Genomic DNA, 18,755 nt, shown 5'->3' with positions numbered 1-18,755 from the left:
TTATAATGGCAGTAGAGGAAGATAGGAGAACAACGTTGTCGATCCTATGTCTTGTCAATGTCTTCTATGAACGGAAGCTGATACAGGTTTTGTCAATGTCTTGTCAATGTCTTCTATGAACGGTAGCTGATACAGGTTTATTGATGTTATATTAACTGTTCATTCTCGTTATAAAAATCAATTATATTTTATTAATCAAGAAATCATATTACTCAATAATTTTATAGAGTATTTTCATGATTAGGATGAAATATTTTGTTAATAAATGATTAATTTCACATTGTTAAAAGACGATCTGGCAACAGAGCAAAGCGAGAAAGAGATTCTATTGAATGATAGACAAGGATAGAAATAGAACGATATCAATTAGATCGCACTTTGCTCTTTTCCCAATCATTCATAATTTATTGAGAATGTTAGTGTATGAGTTTCAATATATAAATAAATACAATTGCTAATCAAACACTGCCATTATGGACCTTACTATAGCACATTATTTATAATTCAATTGATCATAAAATCTATAGCTTGAATGTATAATTCGACTTGAAATGTGTGTCGTAAAAACTAGGCCTCAAACTCATATCATCCAATGCTCCAATTATTTAGAATATATTGTGATAATTTTTTTTTTCTCTCCCTCTTATCAAATTTGTTAATTTTGTTTCTTTGTAATGTACGATTCTATAATTTACTATGTCTACTTATATAGGCACCTACTGAATAACCTTCGGGTTAGTGGGACCTCCAATGTAAATATTTTGTTCAATAAAACTTGTTCGATTGATTGACTTGATTGATATTTCTTCTAAAATTCACTCCATCCAATGTTTATTGTAGCAAATGCAATCCCACAATACAGCACCCACATCTACATCCAAATATTGTAACTAAACACTTCTCTTAGCAAATACTGGAGTGCTAGAAGCAATAATTGTTTTTGGTAAACCGTTAATGCTCAGTAAATTACTTCGTTGATTAGGAGTCACTCTCTTATTGACAGTCAACTAGAAATGTTGTGACCCAGAAAGGGAATTCCATACTGGCCTACTATAATAACCACAGATAAAGCCCGCCCCGGAATGCATGATGCATAATATGATAACAATGCTGCCTCAAGTCCATGGATGCATTAGTTGATTTGAACTGAAGTGTTTCAGATACACTGTTATATCCAAGCAGCAAACTCATTGTAATTCACAGTTTCTGAAGTTACACTAAAGCAATTTGAAGTGAATAGATGTATTCGCTCTGAAATTCAGGTGAAATTCTCTAAATTCACCTTGTGAGTGATTATATTTCCAGAACAGATCTATTGTCTGTTGCTAAATTCACCTCTTCTCTTCTTAAATTATCAAACTGCAGGGTGCATTCTTTGCAAAAAAATTCACTATAGTCTGCTTATTGATTAGATTCCTGAATAAATTCATAATATTGATATATTTCTCTGAATGATGTTTCCTCTGATAACACCTTCTGGAGTATTATGACCATTTCTGATAATCTTCATGGCTTTGATCTTTTTTTTCGAATAGAGTATCTTTCAAAAACAACTTACATAAAATTTATCCTTGTAAAAAATCATGTAGCTCAATGATTGAATTCGTTTAAATAATTTCTTGTATGATAATACATTACAGAAGAATCATCATCTCTGTTTCCAATCTCAATAATTTATATAAATTTCCTCCAATAATGTATGTTCTGATAACACCGTAAGCTATACAATGAAATTATCTCTCATCGCAACATCCCTGAAAATAATGATATAGTTCTTCACGAATATTTCCTCCCAATAAATCTTTTAGAATAAATCATATTCCAATATCGGGGACCGAGCTTCGCTCTAGAAAATTTATCACGAAAGAAGAAATCATAATAAAATTCATACAGAAATGTTCTATCTAATCACAGTAAATTGAGAATGATTCCCAGAGGAATGCAAAAATCTCCCTCACAAAGGCCCAGTTGCACAAAAGCCGGTTAAATTTTAATCCTGATCAACTTCAAGTGAACCAAATCAGAGAAGATTATTTCAAAAAGATGGGTCTACTGGAATTAATCAGGATTGAAAATAACCCGGCACTAATTACCTTATTGAATGATTACAAAAGTTCAACAGTTGAGTCATAATTTTGACACGGTCCCACACACATGAACTTGTTCATTCACTTCCATCACCAACAGACGACGAAATGATTATTATCAGCTGTTTTTCCAAGGATGAATAATAATTATCCTTCCAATGTCCTTCAGCGAGTTCCCTCAGGGATGAGACCTAGTGCGATTGAATATTTATATTATAAACCTAATATGTTTTAAATTTCGTGTGAATCGTTACAGCCGTTTCCGAGATCCGGTAAAAATACAAACATATAAACATCTGAGCATCCAAACATCTAAACATATAAACAGAAGTTGCTCGTTTAATAGTATAGGATGTCAACATTCCCAGCAATATTCATAATAATTTTCATTCAAATTTTTGATTGATGGAGGGATGAAGTGGATGAGGCTATGTTAATGAGGAATTTAAGAGATGGTGAGTGGAAGACAGACAAGGATGGAGGACTCGGCTAAAAGAAGGAAGACTGTAAAGTACTGTGATATCCCAATATATATAATATTATTTTGGTATCAGAAGAAAAATGTTCCAAAGTGATGAAGAATCATAACCTCTTGTGGAATAATATTTTCAATCGAATTTCTGGAATTGAATAGTAAGGGCTATAAAAATTCGACTGAGTCATTGTCAATATTGTAGAACCGTTCCATAATTGAATAAAAACACAAATATGTTGTCAAATTCTACACTGTTTTATTCCAAGGTTTCGTGTCCACACCGGTCACATTTTCAAGATGACTAAAAGCACATTGTTAGTCAACTTGAAAATGTGACTGGTGTGGTCACGAAACCTTGGTCGTGTACCGAATAAAACTGTGTAGAATTTCACAACAGATTAGTGTTTTTATTCAATTAAGGGCTATAAGCCTGTTTTTCCATTTATAACCATTCTATAATTATGTGTTTTATCATTGTTGAATGAATAGATATTTCAAATATTCTGTCGAAAAAATGTTTGTTCATGCTTACCTTTGGCCACAGGCGACACAGCAATATAGTTGGCAAGCGCTGCCCCCGTGCCGTGACCCATGAGGGTGATCCTCTCCGGATCCCCGCCAAAGGCGGGCAGATTCTCCCTCAGCCAATGCAGACCAGCCACCACATCCATCAGGCCAAAGTTGCCCTGAGCGCTCCCTCGCGAACCAGTCTTTAGGAAACCTGTAATCACAAAGAAATCCATATTTTCACTCATTTATTAATTTATACAATAAGAAAGTACATCATCAAAATGATAGGGAGAGGAAAAATAAGGTAACCTTGTGCTATACCTATCCCAAATTTAGATAGGGTTACACATAGTCAGAAATAGGTCAAGTCTTGTAGTTCTTCACCTCACAAAATCTTCTGTCCTCAAATATGTTCACAAAATAGATTTTCGAATTTAGATGCTCCAAAAACAAAAAAAATCTGGTGCACTCACACAACTTTCCTTGCCGTTATGAAAATTGATCACCTGACGCTAGTGTTCCCGTGCATCTCAAGTCTACTATTCAAAGATTTGAGCCAGCTGATGACAGGGCAGTAACACTGGAGACACACGAGGTCTGCTATTTCTTCATAGTGAATGATTTAATAGAATCAACAGTAATTCACAATTGAATAATCAAATTTTCGCGAATTTAGAGTTTATTTTCAATCTTAGGTGAAATTGTTACTGAACATTAACATTGTTGAGATTTTCATGCTCAATTTATTCCACTTGATTTTTTTTGTTTAAATTGTATCTGAAGCCTGATAATTGGGAATCTAAAATCAAACTTTGCATAGATGAGGTGAAGCTCCTGAATTCTTCACAGATATGGGACTTGTGACAGGTGATATAGCTTAGCGATAACTATTTTAGGTATGAATTCGATCAAAATCGTTGGAGCCGTTTTCGAGAAAATCGTGAAAAACCCTGTTTTTGACAACATTTTCGCCATTAAAGCCGCCATCTTGAATCGCATTTGATCGAAATTGTTCGTGTCGGATCCTTATAGGGGAAAAACCTTAAGTTCCAAATTTCAAGTCATTCCGTTAATTGGGAGATGAGATATCCTGTACACAGACGCGCATACACTCATACACACACACACACACACACACACACACACACACACACACACACACACACACAACACACACACACACACACACACACACACACACACACACACACACATACAGACCAATACCCAAAAACCACTTTTTTGGACCCAGGGGACCTTGAAACGTATAGAAATTTGGAAATTGGGGTACCTCAATTTTTTTCGGAAAGCAATACTTTCCTTACCTATGGTAATAGGGCAAGGAAAGTAAAAACACACTGTTGCCTCAATCACTGCTACCTCCTGGAAATTATTTAACTCTGTGGTTTGAACAAAGTGGCTCACAGGCCCAAAGTTTTGGACACCTGTAGTACACAATAAACACGCTCACTGAGCATAGCAGAACAGAGGGGACTCGCCCACTGAATCGCCCAGCTGGGCCATCAATCTCGCATACACACACTCCACAAGTTGCAAGTTGGGTTTCTTCCGAGTTTCCAAGGCCTCTATGAAGCTAGTAAGGCGAACCCTTAATTGAGTTACAAAGTTAAGTTATTCGTATGAGTTCTCATTTTAATGTTTCATGGTATGAATGGAGGCTACTTAACTAGTAGTTCTATGAACAGTAGACCTCGCGCAGTAATAAACCACAGCCACAGTATACATACATTATGGAAACTTTGCTGGTACCCTGATGTATAAATCCGCCGTCTTGTTAGGAAGCGCCGCATTGTAATAGTATTGATGGTAGTAGGTTCGGATCACTTTAATGATCCGGATCAATTGATCTCGTTCACTGCACAAGTCAATCAGAAGACCAGGATTGGAACTTCCCAAGTTCACGTGACGTGTCTACTATTCGCGTCATGTAAAAAGCATTGGTTAGGTAGGCGTATTATTGACAGTTTCCATTCTGTACCTCTTCTGTGCCACAGCCTCCTCCTATACTGTCCATCAGAGTAAATCCTGTCTGTATGTCGTATCGGCGAGATATTAGTGTGAAAACGGCTAATGGCTGTTGGGGTTGGTGTATCAAAAATGCTAACATCGAAAGCTAATCTCCTTCGAGACTTACTGGCAACAGGACAGCCCGAGTTCAAAGCAGAGAATGGTCGAGAGACAATACTATGTTATTTTGGTGATTAATTGCATGAATTAATAGTTCATTTAATAGAGCATAAAATTGCATTCAATGAGGCTGAAATTGATAGTCCACACAGCAGTTGAATTTTCACCAAGTTACATTGAGATATTGAATTTATTGCATGCGCCATGGCTTATTTATGATTGATAATTCTATAGTCTGATTTTTACTCTAATATTGGCGTATGGAGAAGGCTCCTTTCCCTTTCATATAATCCTTGAAATTCAAAATTTCTAAATACTTTGTATATAGGTTGACGCGCAATTTAAAAAGGAACATACCTGACAAATTTCATGAAAATCTATTGCTGCATTTCGCCGTAAATGCGCAACATATAAACCAGAGAAAACTTCTATTATTAATCATAATAATAAAATTTTGGCTCTACTGGCAGAAGTAAAACTTGAGCGCCAGTAGTGAGTTCAATTAAATAGTAATTATTATATAATTTTATGTACATGTACAAGAACAAAAGAGTACAATACGTCGACGCGAAAAGTGATATCACCATCTGACTTGGAATTATGACTTGAAATTTTACACATTCTACACATTTAAACATAAAGAGAAATTCAAAAACAGTCGACTTGAATCTTAGACCTCACTTCGCTCGGTCAATAATGTGTGTAACTTATTAGCTTCAAATTTTGAACAGTTTCTCTTCGAACCTTTTTACAGATCAAGTTCGTTGGACAACAAAATTCACCGACTCACTCGTCCTTGTCACTGAAACTTTGTCTTCGTCAATGAAAGTAGATTCTCATTGATATTGCTTTTTTCACACATACTCACTACTCAAGTCTCAAGAATATTTAATAATTTTCACACTCATACTATATTTCATACTTTCATACTTTCATACTTTCATACTTTCATACTTTCATACTTTCATACTTTCATACTTTCATACTTTCATACTTTCATACTTTCATACTTTCATACTTTCATACTTTCATACTTTCATACTTTCATACTATTCATACTTCTCTAATACCAACGTGGGTTGACTGATAGAAAGGTCTCTTGTCTCTTGTCTCTTATTCAATTCAATTCAATTCAAATCAAATTTATTTCCTCCACAAAATTCAACAATTACAAAATTTAGGATAATGTACCTTAATCTAGTTTACTTACATTCTATCAACAAAATAAAGGTACAAGAGGTGGAAATGAAACCACTGGCATAAGTGAAAATCACTTGTTCGCCAGTAGGAGTAGCATATTGTCAAACTTCGGTCATCCACATCTAATTAAAACAAAAAAAAAGATGTATACAAAATAACATAAATAAATTACAACTTATATTCTGAGAGAATTAATCAAGCTATGTATCGAGACTCTTAAATTTAGCAGAATAGTAGTACAATTACAATGGATGTAAATTAAATTATCTACACAATATACAAATCAAAATAATAATATTGTCTCAACTCCGCCCACATAACTACTTGTAATGATTCAGATTCAAAGTGTACAAAAAAGGAATTCATCTATCTGTCTACAAGATCAATTGAACTATTGAAAAGATGGAGATTATTATCTCATAGACCATATTGAAATAAGTGCTGGAATCCCACATATCACAGACTATGAACGTACTCGGTATACTGAGAATATTATTCCCATAAATAAGAGACTGACTATTCATAATCATTGATCCGGGCTAAGTGGGAGAAGTCCAATTGGAACTCATATTTATTATATTACCAGCCGTCAGGCTCGCTTCGCTCGCCATATCCGTCTATCCATGGGGCTCCGCTCCCTGGACCCCCGACTGGATCCTCCAAGGATGAGATGAGCAGGCTCGCTTCGCTCGCCTGCATTTTCATTTGATCATTTTTATCATATGTTAGGACGTCCAGCCGGGGGTCCAGACTAAACGTCTGGCTAAACGGATGTGGCGAGCGAAGCGAGCCTGACGGCTAGTAATATAATATTTCCAAAAATACCTCTGATTGAAGTAGCAGTGCCAAATCAATTTTTCCGCGATAAATGCATTTCAATCTTCAACTTGGTGCCAACCTAACAAAGTCAACTCAACTTAATGCCAACCTGACAAAATTATTAATTTATTTACCAGTTAACAACTGTTTCGAAAAGGTACTCTCTCTAGATTATAGTTCTATATTGACATATGGTATGGACATTTTTCAATTATAATTAAGAGAATAAGAAAAATATACATGCTAAAAGACGAACTTCAAACCCTTAAAAACCACCCTTGGAGTTGAAATATTGCCAAAAGATTTCTTAGTGCGCCTCTAAAGGGCCAATTGAACATACCTACCAAATTTGAACGTTTTTGGTCTGGTAGATTTTTAGTTCTGCGAGTGAGTGAGTGAGTGAGTGAGTGAGTGAGTGAGTCAGTCAGTCAGTCAGTCAGTGAGTGAGTGCCATTTCGCTTTTATATATATAGATTTTCACTGTCCCGGTCAATTCTACTGTCACTAATAAGTGAGAATCCAGAATGAAATTTTGAAAAATACCAAGTGCAGGTTGCACAAAAGACGGTTAAATTTTAATCGTAATTAAGTCCATGAGAACCAATCAGAAAAGCCTTTTTTCGGAAAAGCCTTCTCTGTTTGACTGTCATGAAATTTAATCAGGATTTAAATTCAACCTGGCTTCTGAGCAACCTGAACTGCTATGAACCCGTTCCTGCTACAAGGGAAAGACACTACTCAGAGAGAAGTCTAAAGCTGCGTACACATATACGCGCTTCCAACCCGCACCGAGCACGCTCCGCCTGCGTACCGCCCTCGTACCGCCCTCGTTCCTCCATCGAACCACAGTCGCGCCGCCCACGCACCCATCATGAACGTTACGGAAGATGTTAGATCTTCTCGCGTTCCCCGGTCGAACCACTGTTGCTCCCTGGTCGATCATCAATCGCTCTGCTGGATTGACGTTCGGTTGCGGAGCAGAGCGAAAGTCTGTACGCACCTTAAGTTAGAGTGATTAAGATAAGAGAATTATTCATTTCTTCAGTATCTAGCCCAGATTATCATCCAGCGTTTACTCTCAGAAAAAAAAACGTCAGTAGATGTTATAGATGGTAAGAGAATATTATCAATCTCATGAATAAGAAAATTTCTCTCTATCTCTCAGCCTATCATACAGCTTTTAGGCTCAACTCACACTTACGCGACTCAGGCCAAGAACAGGCTCAACTCTAGTCGAGAGCATGTGTTCCCAAATAGTGACACTCAGAGCAGTCGACTCTAGTCTCCGCGACTGTCACCATTTGAAAACACATTCTCTCGACTAGAGTCGAGTCTCTTCTCGATCTGAGTCGCGTAAGTGTGAGTTGAGCCTTACTATTAGCAAAGAAAGTCGGCAGATGTTAGCAAAATGGTAAGAAGATATTATCAATTCCATGAATTTGATTCAAACCTTCCTAAAATGTTTGAAAACGGTGGTAACTACTCATTTATTTATAGAATAGAATTATAGCAACCTTTTTTTGAAACCGATAGAATAATAGATTGAAAATTCAAATAATTATAACAACAAGTTTCAGTGGTCCACGTCATAATGACAGTGGAGAAAGATAGGCTGCCGATCGTCTGTCTTGTCAATGGCTTCTATGGACGGTAGCTAATACAGCTTTATTGATTTAGGGAACAATTCATTCACGTTTAGAATAATCAATTATCCTTTTATATTAAGCGAGCAATTTCTGTATATATCTGTTTATATTTGTTTATAATCTAAATTATATATTTTTTTGTTTTCAAATGTTTGAACAGAAAATTGAACATAACTAGAGTATATCATAATTTTCAAAGTTGATCACTATTTGACAATTTCAAGTGATTAGTGAGTGTTATTTTGTTATTCAATTTGGTTTGTATATAATCTGGTTATTTTTATATCTGGCTATTTTTATATCTGGTTATTTTTATATCTGGTTATTTTTATATCTGGTTATTTTTATATCTGGCTATTTTTATATCTGGTTATTTATGTTTTACGGATCTCGAAAACGGCTCTAACGATTTTCACGAAATTTGGAACATAGTAGGTTTATGATATAAAGATTCGATTGCACTAGGTCTCATTAATTGGAAAACTCGCTGAACGACATTAAAAGGATGAATTATCCTTGGAAAACCGATGATAATTTCGTCATCTCTCGATAACAGAAGATGCGTGTGTCTGTGTGGGAGAAAGACAGAACTATTTCCAGCTGTGTAATCATAATTAATCAGCGAGAAATTTTATCTAGCTCGACAATTCAATCGATTTGATCAACATAATCTCATTTGTTGACATGACATGATAAACCTCCTAAACTACAGTATATCATAATTTTCAAAGTTGATCATTACTTGACAATTTCAAGTGATTAGTGAGTGTTATTTTGTTATTCAATTTGTTTTGTATATAATCTGAATTATATTTTTTTTGTTTTCAAATGTTTGAACAGAAATTGAACCTGAATTCAAGTTTATGGAATATAACCTACTTTTTGGACTATTTATAGTGTATAAATCAAAATTTGGGAAAGAAACAGTTTTGGGCTGTGTTGTTAGTACTTCTCCAATCATTTTAAAGAATTGTGTTTGGTCTATCAAAAGTCAATAAATAAATAACGAACGAAGCTCGGTGCCCCAATATTTTATTAAGCAAGAAATTATATTTTTCAATGATTTCTTAATGAATATCCATATTTAAGATGGAATATTCTGTTGATTAATGATTTATTCTACATTGTTAAAAGACGATCTAGCAACAGAAAAAAGCGAGAAAGAGATAGCGCTGTTCGCTTTGTTGAATGACAGACAAGGATAGCAATACCATTACTAATCAAACAATGTCATTATAACGTGGACCTCACTATAGTGATACATATATAGTAATACCTGGAATGTGGTAAATTGTCCGATTCACAATTTACCAAGTAAAAAGTTCCGCGTTCTATGGGAGGAATTTTGACAGATTCTGTTCGAGAAACCTGTTCCAGTTCCATCTTTCTGCCCCACAGTCGAAGTGTGGTGAATTGTCCGACCTGGTACAGTTCCAATTATCTGAGCTCTCATTGGTCGATTATTGTAGTCTGCTTGCTTCTCTGCGCATGCGCTGATAGCTTGTTTTTGCCACACTGCACAGAAAGCAGCTGTTTTCCAGTTCCTACGTAGATCTGAAATACCTTGTTTGCAGACGACTCTCGTCTGACGTCAGAAAAGGGTTTCTTTCCCGATCAAGGCCAGAAAGTGGTCTCTTTCCAGCCGGTCATGGAAGTCCGTAGTTGATAAGTCATCCGCTAGATCGGGCGAGTGTCCACTTTCTTCATCAGCTGAAGTCGCCATGATTTCAATTCGAGTTTCAAATCAAACTAATTCAGCATTCGCTTTGCAAGCAGTTTTATTCAATTATTTATTGTTGATTAGCGCATTCCAAATTTTCAAAAATGCTTGAAGATGACGACGTCCGTGATATTCCAAGTGAAATTTTAAAAGAATCTGAAATCCTGACTGCAAATCTTCTATCACTAAAATCAAGAGATATGTATGATAACAAGTATTCTTTATTTTGTATTCTTTTATTATTTTTCAGCAATACCTGTAGTGTGGCGAAAAATATCGTTCGCACCACAGGCAAAAATGTTTTTCCGGCTCTCAATCTTTTCTAGTCCTCGGCCTACGGCCTTGGACTTGATAACCGATTTCGAGCCGGAAAAGTCTCATTTTCTGCTCTAGGTGCGAAATATACTATTACCATAGCATAGAATACATAACCAACAATATGATGTTTGATAACAATCCATTAAATGATTTTTCCTCGATAGAAAATTTGAGAGTGATGGATTAATAAATTTACACTTTTCTAGACGGTAGGTTTGTAAAACAGCCTTTGTTCATTCACGCAGCTAGTAAACGACACATTTTGGTGTAAATCAACTTCATAAGTGCGCGCCAAAAGCTTGAACCAACGATTTTGAAATGGCATTCCATGGGAACATTTTGCACTAGTCACGTGATGGAACAATTTACGATTGGAACTGGAACAATTTACTGTACACAGAACGTACACAATAAGTATTGAATTGATTGAATTATCATCATGGATTGATTGATTCCAACAATATTTTTCATGACAGGTCACCAAAATCATGACGTCTAACTATTCTAGCTACAATTACTCCTCAAACAAGAGACAATTTCATATACGGTCTGTCTATTCGCTTATTGCAGGAAACGCGATAACAGAGGAGTCTAGAATTGGAGCGAGTTCTCGGGAATGTGTGGCAAGCAATGCTGGGGAACAAGGATGTTAAATGCCTTGCACGGCGGACTGAAGGCATTAAAGGGTCATAAGGGCTCAGTGAAACTTGATGATGGTGGGTAGCAAAATAACTTATTCTTCTTCACCTTCTTCTTCTTCTTCTTCTTCTTCTTCTTCTTCTTCTTCTTCTTCTTCTTCTTCTTCTTCTTCTTCTTCTTCTTCTTCTTCTTCTCCTCCACCTTCTTCCCCACCATATTCTCCTACATCTTCACCACCTTTTCATCCTTCTTCCCCTCCTTCTTCTCCTTCTCCTCCTCTCCCTTTATCACCTTTCTCTTCTCCACCTTCTGTCCCACTTTTTCCTCCTGCTTCTTCTCATCAATCATCTCCTCCTTCTCCTTCTCATTATTCTCCTTATTCTCTCTTCTTTTTCTTCCCGTCCTCTTTCTTCTTCAACTATTCCTTCTTCTTCTTTTCCTCTTCCTCCTTCTTCTCTTCCTCCGTTCATCTTTTTCTCGTTCATCTTCTTCTTCTTCTCCACCGTTCATCTTTTCCTCCCGCCTTCTCATCCTTTTCCTTTTCCTTCTTCTCCTCCTTTTCTTTCCTCTTTCTTTCCCTCCTCTTTCTACTTCTTCTTATTTTTTCTCTCCTCTTTCTCCCTCTTCTTCTCCTCTTTCTCCCCTTCTTCTCCTCCACTCTTTTCTCCTTCTTTTAACCTACCCTCTCCTCCTGCTTCTTCTCATCCTTCTTCTCCTCCTTTTTCTTTTCCTTCTTAATCCTCCTCTTCCTCCCCTTCTTCCTTCTTTTCTCTTTCCTTCTTCTTCTCCTCTTCTTCTTCCTCTATCTCTTCTTCGTCTTTTTCTCATCTTTCTCCTTCTTCTTCTCCTCCGTTCATCTTTATCTCCCGCCTTTTCCTCCTCCTTCTTTCCCTTCTTCTCCTCCTTCTTCTCCTCCTTCTCCTCCTCCTTGTTTTCCTCCTCCTTCTTCTTCCTCTTCTTTTTCTCCTCCTCCTTCATCTTCTTCTCCTCGGTTCATCTTTTTCTCCCGCCCTCTCACCCTTCTTCCACTTCTTCTTATTATTTTTCTCCTCCTCCTCCTCCTCCTTCTCCTTCTTTATCTCCTGCGTTCAACTTTTTCTCCCACCTCCTCATCCTTGTTCTTCTCCTTCTTCTCCTTCCTCTTCGTTTTCTCCTCCTCCTTCATCTTCTTCTCCTCGGTTCATCTTTTTCTCCTGCCCTCTCCCCCTTCTCGCACTACTTCTTATTCTTCTCCTCCTCCTCCTCCTTCTCATTCTTTATCTCCTGCGTCCAACTTTTTCTCCCACCACCTCATCTACTTCTCTTTCTTCTCTACCCCTTTCACCTCCTCCTTCTTCACCTAAATTCTTCTTCTCGCATGCCGACAACAACAGTCTCACTTATCCTCAAAGCTCTTGCAGCAAACTTCTAGGGCCTAGGGCGACTTTGTACCAGCTTCCGTCACTATAGTGTGTGGTCAGAGACCTGCATTGCATTCCTGGCACTCTCCTACCACCACAACACTCAACGATAAAGTAATTAACTACTAATACGCTTAGGCTGAAACAGGTTGTCCAACATTGTTTCCAGGTGAAGTGACTTCGATGACACTTGATATTCTAACTGTGTTCGGTTGGCAACTTATGGTATCAGTTTAGAGTTTATTGAAGATCCAGCAACTCTATCTCAAGATGCTGTTGAAAGCTTCTGGAATTATTTATTTTTTTATTTATTCATTTGTTGATATAGCCATAGATAAACAAAATAGCATAAGTAGATATCCCATGGTATAGGGCGTTTATGTCGCATCTTTTACTGTTATCTCAAGCTGATAGTCCACGTAGTTCTTTCTTGTGAAGCTTTATGACGCTGGTAGTCTCTCATATTGTGCCGTTCATATACTCTCACCCCACCAAAACAGTAAAAATCGACAATAATCAACAGTAATCAGCTTAAGATAACAGTAAAAGTTGCGACATAAACGCCATATACCATGGGATATCTACTTTATGCTATTGTTTCTCTATGCTATAGTCCAGTCACTATATACATTGGTGCATGCAATTTATATTGTAGTTCTGATTTTCTAATATATTATTCGGGTACATAAGAGAAGTCCAGAACCAATTTCTTCATGCAAAATTTCCTTGTGCTAGATACAGAGTGGCCCAAAAACCTCGTATTTTCAGCTCATTTACCAGTTTCCAGCTATTTGTGCCAAATCTCGTAATCGGACAGAAAAATTTGCTTTCGCCTCTTCTTTAGATTATAAAATTCTGAATATAATGAGATCATTCGGAAGTCCACGTAGTTCCTTCCTGTGAAGCTATATGACGCTGGTAGTCTCTAATATTGTGCCGTTCATATACTCTCACCCCAACAAAACAGTAAAAATCGACAATAATCAACAGTAATCAGCTTCAGATAACAGTAAAAGTTACGACATAAACGCCCAATACCATGGGATATCTACTTACGCTATTGTTTCTCTATGATATAAGCCCAGTCAACGAAGTGTTATAGAGGAAAAGTTTGGAAGACAATTTTTGACCCCGCTGTTCTTTTTAGGGTAGTGAGGAGGTAGACATATCAGAAGTCCCCACCCCTACCCTCTGTTCTGAGGGGGTGGGGGTGGATCAAAGGTGTACCATTTTTTGGTTTCTCGCATATAACTCGGAAACAATGCATTTTACAGCATGACTATTCCATAAGAAATTAAAGCTTACATAATTTCCTATAATATTGATCTCACAACGTTTTCTATATCTCTTTCACTTTACGAGATATCCGCTCTAAAAGATGTGACATTTTTGAAAAATCACATTTTCCCTCAATTTTTATACTATTTTTGATCTTATAACTTTTTGAATATCGATGGAAAAAATCCATGCTGATCATGAGCTTCTAGAGCATCAAATTCTCTCCAATTTGATGTATAATTTCACAAGTTTACGTACATTTTTTCAATTGAAAAAATTGAAAAAAAAATCCCCACGACTGTTGCAGCAGCTTCATGTTGAGTATGAGATCTTCAGTTGAATAATAAGTAAAATAAGTCAGGCTTCTCGATATGGGTTAGATTACAAGCCTGACTATGTGGTTTCTCAGGAAAACTTTGTATTTACCTTCAAAGAATAAGATTCTGCATTAAACCAATTTTGACCAAAAAATGACTTATGTTATTTCTGGAATGACCTGTTCTTATGCGAAAATAGACCAATTGCCGAAGGAATTTGGAGAGAATGTTTTGAACACAATTTTTGACTTTGCAGCTTTGTCGGGACCAGTTAGGGGGTGAACATATTAAAAGTCCCCATCCCTATCCCTTGTGCTGAAGGGATAAGGGTGGTTTAAAAGTTGCATTTTTTCAATGTTTTGCTCACATGATCATATCTTGAGAAAAATGCGTTCAACCGACATGACTAAATAACAATTCGTTGATGTTGTCTGATTCAATATCATTTTTCTGAGGTCCGTCTTTTATTTCCGTGATCTGAGATATCAAAGCTATATAATCATCTCTCTCAAGAGACACATAAACTTTATTGGAAACTTGGGAGGCTGCAAATACAAGAGATAATATTGAATATTTTTCAATTAAAATTCAGTGTTTCAAACATTGAAACAATACTCTACAAATCCATATCACACAAAACAACGCATTACAACACCTCGATAAATATTAGATTATCCACCAAAGCAAAGTCGAAAATAAAGTCATATAAATTTATGAGCGCCCGAATCAGAGGAACTTATTCCTGATAAAACTATATATAGACGCGTTTATATTACCGGCGATAAATTTTTCCGGAATGGCCTATAAAATTGTCGGCAGAAATATTTCCGAGGCATTAAAAAACCGCGCACGGTCTTTATTTTTGCAGCCGCCGTCATTAATAGGAGATTTCTGCGGTGGTCCTAATAAGGAGAGTGTTTGGGGCTGGAGGGGAAGTTTTTTAAAATGATGAGGTGGTAGGGGAGGGGAATTGGCTGGCCAGTGACAAGGGTGGGGGTGGAAGTATTGAGAGAGGAAGTTTCGTCTGGTCGTTCATTTCCCACGTTTAAGGGCTCCATAAAAAAACGGAAGTTTGCGCCAGACCCTGGATTCTTCCGGGAGGGGTTACGGGTTGGGTGGGGGAGGTCCAAAAACGCTTCAAGATTTCGCCCAAACCATTTTCCAACTTTCCTATTCTCAACAATTCGACAAGCGCGCGCTCTCTCACTCTCTCTCCCTCTCTCTCTCTCTATCACTCTCTCACTATCTCTCTCTCTCTGAAGAGCGCGCTAATTAAATTGTGGACAAGATAGAACAATACATCCGCGTTCAAAATTACGAGTACTTTCTTCTTCGAAACTCTGACTAATCCAAATCATCATTTTCTTCACTGCTGCTGCTAATTGGTGCCGATGAATAATGTCGTTCGCTTCTACTCTGTCAATTCACAGTTGCGAATTGATTCACAAAATCCTCGGCAAAAACGGATTTTAGGATGTGATGGAAAAGCTGTGACGTCTGTCGTTCTCTATAACCCGAAAATATTGGATTATTTCCTACCTTCACAATACTAAATCACTCTTCCCTTGTGAATATGGTTGCTCTGGAAGAAGCTCATCAGTATTTTATCACCTCCATAGTCCATAACCTATCAATCATTCAATCTCAAACTGCTACACGTATTCTGGAAAAAACCTAACTAAAACAACTCTGATCGCTTTGATTATTTTAAAAGGAACATGACGTTTATTTTCTATGACTGGTAATTTCATTAATTATTCACTTTACTTATTTTTATTCATTCATTTATTCATTTACTATTTCGTTTGTAAGTATGAGGAAAAATGAAAATCTCAGTACGGTACCCTTCTTGAAATATTTTATCACTTAAATGGAGTGATTGCGACAAATTCTATATCGGACAAACGGGTAGAAATTTCCATATCAGGTTTCGAGAACATATCCAAGCACTAAAATATAAAAATTATACACAAAAGTCAGCATTTGCTGAACACTTGATAGATTCAGGCCATAATTTTACAGATATAATTCCAATATGAAAATACTTAATTATGGTAATAAACGTGGAAAACTGAATGTTGAAGAAGAATTTTATATTCATAAAGCAGAAAAATCAAACAGAGATAAAATAATAAACTTAATCCAATGAGACACAGACACCAATAACCCCATTTTTGATAGAATCATGCTGATTTAAATCCAAAATTTTACAGTCTTAGTTCATAAAATCATATACAAAAAATACATAAACATTATGATCAAATTAAGAATCTTCCAGCAGTATTTATTTATTTACTTCATATCACTTGAAAATGGCATCAATGTCCGAATCATGTTGTGATAGAATATTTCAAAAAGGGTACTGAGATTTTTATTTTTCTCTATATTTATATTACAGGTAGCCCTTTACAGAAAAGAGATGAATATTTTGTTTGTATCTTGTTTTCAGTTTTTTTTTTCTAAAACTCAATAGTATATTATTAGTTAAGTTATTTTATTTTCATTTCAATGTATTGTTTTCTAAATTGTATGCTCGATGTGCGTTATGAGGGCAGTAATGGGATTCAGCTCCTGATGTCCTCAATATGTGAATTTTCAAATAAATGAATAATAAATTCGTTGAACGGAATTGCATCAAGAAAGCAAAGCTCCTGCAGTTTATCTGACACGTCAAAGTGTGATCTCATAATATTACTATAGTGATGTCCACGTTATAATAGTAGTGTTTAACTAGCTATGGTAGGCTATTGCTATCCTTGTCCATCATTCAACAAAGCGGATAGCGCTATCTCTTCCTCGCTATGCTCTGTTGCCGGATCGTCTTTCAACAATGTAGAATTATTAATGATTTAACAAAATATTCCATATTAATAATGGGAATTCATTACAACATTTTTGAAAAATATAATTTCTTGCTTAATAATTGATTATTTTAAACAAGTATGAACAGTTAATATTCCTTCAATAAACCTGTATTAGCTACTGTCTATAGAAGACAGAAGATCCGCAACGTTGCTCTCCTATCTTTCTCCTCTGCCATTATAACGTGGACCTCACCATAGTATCCTTCATCTACCAACCACAACAGACAGGAAAACGCAACAAATCACACATAACAGGTGAAATCAGATGAAATTTTGGAAAAATTACTTGGAAGGAAGCTGGGATGCTCGTTTGTAATTAAAATTCTATGTACTCTCACCAACCTTACACACACTCATACTAACCTTACACACACTCATACCAACCTTACACACACACGCATACAAACCTTACACACACTCATACAAACCTTACACACACTCACACCAACCTTACACACACTCATACAAACCTTACACACACTCATACCAACCTTACTCACACACTCATACAAACCTTACACACACTCACACCAACCTCACACACACTCATACAAACTTTACACACACTCATACCAACCTTACACACACTTATACAAATCTTACACACACACTCAAACCAACCTTACACATACTCAACCTTACATCACTCCATAGCTTTCTTCTCCATTATTGCACATTATGATTTTCATTCTTTTCGAGATTATTTCAATATTCATATCTTATTTCATCCCCATTTATTAGTACACCTAATATTCCGTAAAAATAGCTCCAATAAAAGCAGCTCCCGTTCTCAGTTATACTTCCATTGCACCAGGTTGAAAATAACACGAATTTCAACTCCAGAATTTCATAACAGTTTCTCAGAAGAAGTACCCGACTTTGATATCATCATATTCCGAGAAACAAGCGATATTGTAACGTTTGTAAAGGGATACATTTCCCACGAGGTGAGAAACATTTCAAATTCATCGCGGAACTTGGAAAAATTCCACCACAGTCGAGAGTGTTCTGTAATGAATGTTTCATTGAGAGTTTGTCTACTATTGAGTAACACAAGCTGCAACAGGGAAAAGTTTTTAAAAACGGAGAAAAACAAGTGAGGCAGTGATACTCGGAGCTAAACAAGTAGCAAGTCGCTGCTACTCAGCTACTAATATAAGTATCAGTCCCTGTGATCTACAGAGCTTGCAAGCTCTTGAAAGTTGGAGAAAGCAGTGCGCAAACATTCGCTCCACTCAAAGAAAGTTGCCATATTGAAACTTGCGATTGGTTCGAGCCAATCAGAAAGGTATCTCTGTCCTTATTTAGCATCATCAGATCACTTTCTGTTTCAC

General features: G+C 36.5%; 1 protein-coding gene across 1 annotated transcript in view; it reads right to left on the bottom strand.

Annotated features, from left to right (window-relative positions):
* The window catches only part of LOC120350193 (neuroligin-1-like), a gene marked incomplete at its 3' end in the record, with an annotated part of 81,161 nt that extends 62,989 nt beyond the window's left edge, over positions 1 to 18,172 (bottom strand). Inside the window, 2 exon segments of the mRNA XM_039422710.1 lie at positions 3,095 to 3,283; positions 18,168 to 18,172. Of these exon segments, the coding sequence (XP_039278644.1) occupies positions 3,095 to 3,233 (139 nt within the window).
* Positions 18,173 to 18,755: the final 583 nt, after the last annotated feature.

This window comes from Nilaparvata lugens, chromosome 3, assembly GCF_014356525.2.
Source record: "Nilaparvata lugens isolate BPH chromosome 3, ASM1435652v1, whole genome shotgun sequence".
NCBI classification, from domain to species: Eukaryota; Metazoa; Arthropoda; class Insecta; order Hemiptera; family Delphacidae; genus Nilaparvata; species Nilaparvata lugens.
Note: the sequence above shows the minus strand (reverse complement) of the source record. Positions and strands in the feature narration are given on the sequence as shown.